This window comes from Paroedura picta, chromosome 14, assembly GCF_049243985.1.
Source record: "Paroedura picta isolate Pp20150507F chromosome 14, Ppicta_v3.0, whole genome shotgun sequence".
NCBI lineage: Eukaryota > Metazoa > Chordata > Lepidosauria > Squamata > Gekkonidae > Paroedura > Paroedura picta.
This window is the reverse complement of record NC_135382.1, coordinates 38,176,599-38,185,627: the sequence shown is the minus strand read 5'-3', so window position 1 is coordinate 38,185,627 and position 9,029 is coordinate 38,176,599. Positions and strand designations below refer to the sequence as shown.

General features: G+C 47.7%; 1 protein-coding gene across 2 annotated transcripts; it reads left to right on the top strand.

The window, feature by feature from the left end:
- Window positions 1–2,577: 2,577 nt before the first annotated feature.
- On the top strand, window positions 2,578–5,986 carry HSBP1 (heat shock factor binding protein 1). 2 transcript variants are annotated; one of them, XR_013226542.1, is made up of 4 exons: window positions 2,578–2,730; window positions 3,579–3,645; window positions 4,714–4,910; window positions 5,505–5,986. XR_013226542.1 is itself a non-coding variant. In XM_077310197.1 (4 exons), the coding sequence occupies exons 1-4, from the start codon at window positions 2,686–2,688 to the stop codon at window positions 5,513–5,515; spliced, it is 240 nt and encodes a 79-aa protein (XP_077166312.1). In that variant the 5' UTR covers window positions 2,578–2,685; the 3' UTR covers window positions 5,516–5,986. The 2 variants fall into 2 exon arrangements, 1 of the variants encoding a protein (XP_077166312.1); XM_077310197.1 differs by having other exon boundaries at window positions 4,714–4,830.
- The last annotated feature ends 3,043 nt before the right edge of the window (window positions 5,987–9,029 follow it).

The following is a 9,029-nucleotide window of genomic DNA, read 5'->3' as shown; positions in this document are numbered from 1 at the left end:
AGGCTTTATGTGTGAGAATGTAAGCACCCCGCTGGGTCAGACCAGTGGTCCATCCAGTCTAGTCCTCCATCTTGCCCTTCCGACATGGCAGAGTGGGGATTTGAATCTGGGTCTCCCATATTTCAATCTGATATTGTAGCTGCAACACAACACTTTGTGTGGGAGTGAATCCACTAATAATAATGATCCTAGTGCTCCACTGAGTTACCAGTATTCCAGTCATTAGTATGGCATTATTAAGCCACACAGCGCTGTACCTCTGACTGCCAGTGAAAAGCAGGGGGTGAAATGTAAGAAAAATATAATTTGATTTGGAAGTACGGAAGCTTTCCCCAGTATCGCCAATCTAACATGGCTTTTCTTATGTTCTTGGCTGCAGATGGGTAGACATTCCGGGGGGAACCCCAGCTCCTCTCTGAAGGTTGGTTCCCTATCCAGGCTTCCGTTCCTGGTACCCCTAGCTTGGGTTCAGTCCCTGACATCTCTGGTTAAGGCTCTCCAATAGCAGGGCTCAGGAAGAAGCCTTCTCTTCCTCCGACCCTGCAAGCAGACGGCAGGTGGCTGGATGGACCGACATTCTGATCACTTCCTCTGCTTAACCAAAATTAAGTCATCTGAGCCCTGACTGTCATTTACTGCTCCCGGATGTAGAGTCCCGGAAAATTTGTTCCTGTGAATCCGGAGAGCCACATGTCTTTTGCTGAATACTAAATCTCACCAGCTGCTTCCCCGGCCTATTATTCAGTAGGTGCAATTAAGCGGAAACAAGATATAATAGGTTAAAGTGTGGCATAGACTGACGGAGCACGGCTGCAGCCCAATGAAGCAAATTGTATTAGAGGGATCAATATAAGACAAGTGGCAATTAGGTTTTAAGCAGAAGGATGGGGAATCAAGGAGATCAAGAGGCAGGCTGAGGAAAGAAGTTGGCCGGGCGAATCACTGGCAGAAAAAAGACGCAATAAAACTTTGCTGCAGTAAGAGAGCTGTAACCTTGAGAAGCAACCTCATTCCCTGGGTTCAGGGACTTATCCAGCCCAGAAGAGGTTTTCCCTTCAAAGGCAACTGCAGTGCAATTTTGCAAACCTGACACTTTTTCAAGACAAAATAAAAATTTCAAAGGAAAACCACATCCTGGTGTTATAAATGGAAGGACTGGGTTATTTCCCCTCCTGCAGCTCTGCCCTTATCTGTTTCTGTCCCCAAATCGCCAGGAACTTCCAAGCATGGAGTTGGCAACTCTATGGCATTGCATCAGGCATGATGTATTTGAGGGATGGTGTAAGGATGTTGCTGTTGACCGAATTATTGGTTTTGGGGTGCCCTGTTATGAATTTTGAATGTTGCCTCTTTAAAAACCTGCAGAAAAAGGTAGGAGCATGCCCTGGTTCTCTTGGCTGCAGAAAGGTAATCTGGAGCATGGGGCAAAGCATGATTTGAGGGCCCTCCTCAAGAAACGTATAATATATATTTTGCATGTAGCATTTAATGAGAATAACTAAATAGGTAGGTAACTACCTATTTGACTCTTACAGGCACTGCCCTGAAAAGTAAAGTTGGGCACAACCTTCTTTGTCCACCAAACTTAGGCTACAGGCTGCCAACCTCTAGGTGGAACCTGGAGTCCCCCTCCCCCCAATAATACATTATTTCCAGACTACAAATGTCAGTTCTTCTGGAGGAAAAGGTAACTTCAGAGGGACTCTGTGATATACCATTGAGTTTACATGAACCTGATGTCCTGGAGTGTCCTCCATTCTCCAACACTATCCTCCTGAATCAGGAACCTCCTGGAATTGCCCAAGCCAAAGATGGCAACCCTTCTTAGGAAAAATGCCTTGTAGGGCCCTGGATGAAGACCACCCTCTCAGAAGCACAGGCTAAACTGCTTGTCTCCTTCCCATTTGTTGGCTGCAGGCATGCACACACAAGCCCACGCCTTGAATAAATCTTTGCTGTTCTTGGAGGGTCAATTGTGTTTTGCTACTTCGTACCAACACGGCTGCCCGCTTGAATCTATCCCCAGATGGTGGCTGGAGATCTCCTGGGATTACAGCTGGCTTCCAGCAGACAGAGATCCATTGCCCTAGAGCATGGGTAGTCGAACTGCGGCCCTCCAGATGTCCATGGACTACAATACCCAGAAGCCCCTGCCAGCATTTGCTGGCAGGGGCTTCTGGGAATTGTAGTCCATGGACATCTGGAGGACCGCAGTTTGACTACCCTTGTCCTGGAGAAAAAGGCTGCCAAACTCCAGATGCCATGGACTTCAATTCCCATGAGCCCTTGCCAGCATGGCCACTTGGCAGGCGCTCATGGGAATTGTAGTTTTACCGCTGCTGCTGCGCCCTCGCCTTTTCCGGCGTGCCTTTCATTAGGAGCAATTGCCATAGAGGGGGCAGGCGACGTCTCACCATAGAGACGCCATGGCCTAGAGCTGCACGGTCACAGGCCACGCGGGATTCCAGCCTTGAGGAACAGAACGGAACGGCCCCTTTTAGGAACTACGTTTCCCAGAAGGCTTTGCTCTTCCGATAGCGTCACGCTCCGAAGACGCGCTCCGGTATCTCTCGCGAGATTTCGCCTGCCGGGTAGGAGGAAATCACCGGGCGTGGCCCGGAAGTGCTTCGGAGACGGGCCTGATCTCAGCCGACCGAGGGGGAGCTGGCGCCGAAGCGAACCAGGATGGCCGAGACGGACCCCAAGACCGTTCAGGACCTCACCGCTGTGGTGAGGCGGCCTCGGTGGGCCGGGGGGGGGGCAGCCGCGGGGGCTGATGGGAGAGAGAGGCCGTTGCTATGGAGACATTCGGGGCTGGCAGGAGACCTGAGGCGCGATGGGGAGGGGCAGGGCCTTAGTTGCCATGGAGATGGGAGCGGCGAGGAGGAGGAGGAGGAGGAGGAGGAGGAGGGAGGCTTCGTGGCGGGAAGAGGCGCCCGAGGCGGCGGTTGCTATGGAGACGGGGCGGGGCAGTGAGGCGGGAGGACGTGGTTGCCATGGGGACGGGCGGGGCCCGTCTTAGCTTGTCTTGGTGCCCCCAATTGGGCATTGGCGGTGGGGGGGGGGAGAAAACACAGCTTCTATCCCCCCCCTAATATTTCTTATTTCTTAATACTTATAGTTTGTTATTGCATTTGCTTCCAGCTCTTTTTCTTTGGCCTCTGACCTTAAGCCTGATATTGATCAAAGTTCTTGGGGCTTTTAAATGGGAAGGATTAACATTTCCAGTAGGTAGATTCATGTGGGTTGCCATGTTGGTCTAGAGCAGGGTTAGTCAAGCTGCGGCCCTCCAGATGTCCGTGGACTACAATTCCCATGAGCCCCTGCCAGCGAATGCCAGGGCCGCAGTTTGACTACCCCTGGTCTAGAACAGAGTCTGGTAGCACCTTTAAGGCAACCAAAGCTTAATTCTGGATATGAGCTTTCGTGTCCAGGGACACCTTTAAGAAGAACAAAGTTTAACTCTAGGTTTCTTGTGCATGTCCTAAAATTCCCAGTGTTAGACTCACTCTGAACAAGATACCTACCGTTTAAGTTAACTGTGTGGCCGTGTCAAGCAAATCTTCTTTCCCCATCAGGTGCAAACTCTGCTGCAACAGATGCAGGACAAGTTTCAGACCATGTCTGACCAGATCATTGGCAGGAATATCCTTTGGCCTTCCTGTGCGGAAGTGTCGCTCCATTCCTCCCCCCCCCCCAACTTCTGACATCCTAAGTATTTTGCTCCCAAAGTTGACCTCTTACTTCTTGTCTTGGATTTGGCATGTGAACAAGCTCAGTGCAGTGGATCAGAGCGATGGCCTCCAATCTGGAGAACCTGGTTCAATTCCCAACTCCTCCACATGCAAGCCAGTAAGTTCCCTCAGAGCTCCCTCAGCTCCACCTACCTCACATAGTGTCTTTTGTGGGGAGAGGAAAGGCGATTATAAGCTGCTTTAAGCCTCTTTCAGGTAATAAAAAGTGAGCTCCAAAAAATCAGCTCTCCTTCCTCTGATATGTTGAAATTTTTGTTACCAGCTGAAAGTAGCCTCACTTGGAAAGGTCTGTTTGGCAGCCTGGACCCCGGCATCAGAACTTTCCCTATAGAATCATAGAGTTGGAAGGGACCTCCTGGGCCATCCAGTCCAACCCCCTGCACCAAGCAGGACACCCTAGATACAGTGCAGGTTCTCTGTCTTCCCTTCTCATTGCAAAGATGCAGCCGTGATGCTGTGGTGTAACCAAATAGAAGTCCGGTAGTACATTAAGACGATTGCAATATTTTCAATATGAGCTTGGACTTTTTATTTTAGTTTCTGGAAGTCTCTTTTGATTTTCGTTTGGGCAGACAATGGGAAGTTCTCACCACCTCGTGCATTTCTAGTACACTGTGCAAGTAAGTCCGTGTTGTTATCCCCATTTGGGGAGCTGAGACAAAATAATGACTTGGTTAGAGTGAGAACTGAACTGGTGGGGGTGGATTTCCTGGTTGATGGCTTAGTCTTGTGAGGCGCTACAGTAGCTCATTTAGAGCTTTAGTGAACCTTTATTATTAGTATTATATTTCAGTCAGTGCTCTATTAAAGCATTACCTATTTTTTGTCCTGATCTTGAGCATTAAGAGTAGAATTCACTGGCTGATTTTGCTAGCTTCAGATTCCAGCACTCCTGTGCCAGTTTGTGGCCCTGGGAAGTTGCTTTTCTTCTGCTTGCCTTTCCTTAACGGGGGGTCACTCGACGACATGAGCTGTCGCATCGATGACCTGGAGAAGAACATAGCAGATCTCATGACTCAAGCCGGAGTGGAGGAGCTGGAAGGCGAGAGCAAAGCTGCTGCAAACAAGACTTCAAGTGAGAGCAACTTTGAAACGATTTGATGTCTGCAGACCAAAGTGGGCAGGGATGGCCAGTCCTGAATCGTGGCTGCTAGGGTACGGGCAAAACAGAACGGTCGAGGCCTTGTTCATTTTCGGGGGAAGCGGGGGGTGTTGCATGCAGTTCCAGGGTGGGCTGTTCCATTAGCACCACCATCTCTTTCTTTCCCTTTTTTCAACTACTTTTGCTTGTCGTTGGAGGACAAGCAAAAATAGACGTGCATATCTTTCCAGAAGATAAAAGGGGGACCTGCAAAACGGCTTCTAATCTGGTGAGCTGGGTTTGATTCCCTGCTCCTCCACATGCAGGCAGCTTGGTGACCTCGGGCTAGTGACAGTCCTGATAGTGCTCTCTCAGCCCCACCTACCTCACAGGGTGCCTGTTGTAGAGAGGTGAAGGGAAGGCGGTCGTAAGCCGTTTTGAGACTCCTTCAGGTGGACTTTCTCATCAGATTTTTCTTGGTGTTTTTTTTTTTTTACTCTAAATAATTACATTTCTCTATTAATGTGTCAAATCTGAAAGTGCTCTCTTCCCATGTTACAAACAGCATACTGAAAAATGTTTGGTCTACTTGTATTTGAGTGTAAACACAGGTAGTTTCCCAGAACAACCAGTCAAACAACACCTTTATCTTTTATTTTCATTGACAGCTTGCCAATAATCTTGGACGGGGAGTCGGAAAGAGAAATTTTTTCTCAGCTTACAGGGATTTCAAGACGGCGTTTGTTTGGCTTTGATTTTTCAACTACCGTGTGTAAGAGCATTTTTCTACTGCTGTAGATCACGCGTTCCTAATGTACCTTGTATAGCTGGATTTCTTTTCTGGTTTGTTGCATATTTGTGGATTTCACACCCTTCTTTTGAATGGGCACATGCTATATGCTTCAATTATTAAAAACACTGTTTTAATGGAGTTCAAGTAAAGCACTAACATTTGAATGGATTTTTGTGAAATCACATTTGGAAGAACAAAAAGCCCCTTCCTTATACGAGGTTTTGTGTTAGTTCTTTTTGTAATTCTTTTCACATGGGTGGCTAAAATTTCTATCAGCCTGAGCAACAGATTTGTCATATGTGCATGATATAATTTTGTGGAAACGGGCACAAGAATAAAACTCAGTGTTCTACAATCTGTCAGTGTGTCATGCATTGGTATGGTGACTACAACATTAGCCGTCAGGTTTTACAAAACAGACAGCCTGGGCGAAAGGCCACTGTGATCCATCTCTGAGTTATCATCCATCCAAACATTTTGGGAGTTCGTTTAGTGACTTTGGGACAGATAACATAAATATTAAGCTTGAATTTCAATGAACTGCAGCCGCCACTGCTACAGAAAATACATTTGTGTGTGAGAGAGAAACCCAGTTAAGAAAGGAAGCTAATCTGAGATTCCATTAAATCTCGCCCTTATCTTTTCTGCGAGAGCGTGTGAAGTAGTCAAAGAACAGGGTCAGACTCTGGGATGGTAGTTTCCGCCAAAAGATGCTCTTTTAGTTTGCATAGCCACTCCAATCACTACTGACCAATCGTAAGACTGGCTGGGCAGGAGGCCTGCCTGGCACCACCCACCTTGCGAAAACTCATTGGCACCAGGATAGGTGTTTGTGGATGCCATGGGCAGTGGAGAATACCTGGCGATTTTGGGGGTGGAGCCTAAGGATGGTGGGGTTTGAGATACAATGCCCGGGAATTAGAGTTGCCAGCCTCCCAGTAGGACCTGGGGATCCCCTGGAATTACAGCTCACCTCCAGACTAGAGGAAGCAATTCCCCTGGAGAAAATGGCTGCTCGGGAGGCCAATCAGAAGCCTCAAAGCACCGGCTGATTCCAGGAAAGGTGCGGATGGGCACCTGTGGGGAAAAGAGACGATCAAGGGAAGGGTTCCCATTCTAACTCTCCCCAGCCTCTTCTTTAAAGAAAGCCACATTTTAGCATTCCATTTGCTGATTGTTCATCAACACGGAAGAAGGGACATTGCTTGCTGGAGAAAAGAGCGGAAAGAAAGCCCAAGTTAATTTCTCTCGTTTTTTTTAAGCCTGAAAGTACAAATATTTAACCAATGAGATGATAAATGAGAGGTTTGTTCCTCTTGGAGCTGCCTCTTTAAATTACAGTCTGATGGCACGCTCTGAATATTTCATAATCGCATACTAAAAGCCGTGCGCGTTCTTGCTGATGGAGATCTCCGTCCTCTTCGGATTAGAAGTTCTTGGGGGCACGGAGAGGTTTCGTGTGTGTTCAGAACCCAAGGAAGAAAGAGCGGCTGGCCCAAACAGGAAGGCAGAGCGCACAGAGCCAACAGGTTCTGGCGATTAGAGTCTTAAGCTATTTTGGATACTGTAACTCTGTTGTAAGAAGATGCTAGTCCCCAGGTGGGGCCTGGTTTTGCAGCTCATATCCAGGAGACAGAGATCAGTTCCCCTGGAGAGATGGGATGCTTTGGAGGGGAGCTCCATAGCATGATACCCTATTGAGGTTCCTTCCTGCCCCCAAATCCTGCCCACTCCCCTCCACCCTGCAAAACGGCCTCTAATCTGGTGAGTTGGGTTTGATTCTCTGCTCCTCCACATGCACTCCTCTATTGAGGTTCCTTCTGCCCCCAAATCCTGCCCACTCCCCTCCACCCTCAGAGTTTCCACCCAGAGGTGGCAACCCTAATTGTAAGATGCTTTGAACCTGTAAGGAAGAAAGGCATCTAAGAGATATTTTGGTGCACAAGTGAACCATAGCCTCAGCCGGCCTGAATTACAGGACAAAGTTTGAGTCCGGTGGCTCCTTTAAGACCATCAGGTATAATTCTAGGTATAAAGTTACATTGCAAGCTCACTTCTTTGTACAAATAGACCATGTATTTTGCCTTGAGCGCAGAAGAGAAATCAGAATCACATGCATGTTTTTGCATATAGAAAAGAACTGGCGTGGATCCACGCTTCCACTTAAGGAGCATACCTCCGATTTAAGTGGCCCCTGAATTGGAGGAATGGCCATTTTATGCCGGAAGAAGCCGTCTCGGGCTGAAGGAATGTTTTTCAACCTTTGTTAACAGGAGTGGTAGAAAACAGTTAGGATCTACTTCAATCGTCCTAGTACCATTTATTCCTTTATTGTTTCCTCTGCATCACTGGCCTATCCCCCAACATGCAAAGCACTGATTGGCTAACGCATGTGTGGTCAGAAGACACAGACTATCCCTGGAACAGTTCTGCCCCTGCTTTTAATTTTTTTCCCCCTTAAAAACAATAAGGTTCCAGGTAACTCCCTAAGGGACTAAATGTGAATGGGGCACGTAGTTCTTTTTAAAATTGTTTTAGAGACTAGCCCAGTATTCATCTTGATAAGATGTTTGGGAACTTACAAAACTAGAAGAAGCCAGAATCACGCTGTACACAACTTCCCCATTAACTGTTTTGTCCAGTTTTGCCCTGCAAGAACAATCCTAAGTAGGTGTATTCAGAATCTTCCAGAAGGCAATTCTTATTCCCAGGAGTAGTTCCAGTGGAATAGCCTGCCTAAGGAGGTGGGGATCTCCCCCTCATGAACAGTCTTCAAGCAGTGACTGGGTAGATCCTTCTCCTGGATGCTCTAGGCCTGTGATTCTCAACCTTCCTAATGCCACGGCCCTTTAATACAGTTCCTCATGTTGTGATGAATCCCAATCATAAAACTATGCAAGGGTTCTTTCGCAGAAATTAAACCGAAACTGACCAACGGTGTGAAGATCCATTGTTCATGATTGTATATAAATTGGTTTTTTTTTCAGGGCTTTCTCAGTTCAGTTTTGCTTCTTGTCTTACCGTGCCGATCTCACTCTGTTCCGCTGCTCCAGACAAATGAGCAACTCTATCTCGATGTACCCTGCAAGGCTGGTGTGTTGATTGCACTCTCCCTACCTGGCCAAGCTGCTTGCTGTGACCCCTGTGAAAGGGTCATTCGACCCCCCAGGTTGGGAACCACTGCTCTAGGCTGATCCTGCTTTGAGCAGGGGTTGGACTAGATGGCCCTTATGGACCCTTCCAAATCCAGGATTCTATGAAAGTATTCTTAGGCTGCCACAGCAGGTATACCTACAGCAACAATTTTCCTTTCAGGGAGTTCTTGGGGGAAGGGATCTTAAAACTTAAGGGATCTTAAAAAGCTACAGCTGTATTCTCTGGCTTGCTCTACCTTTTCCCA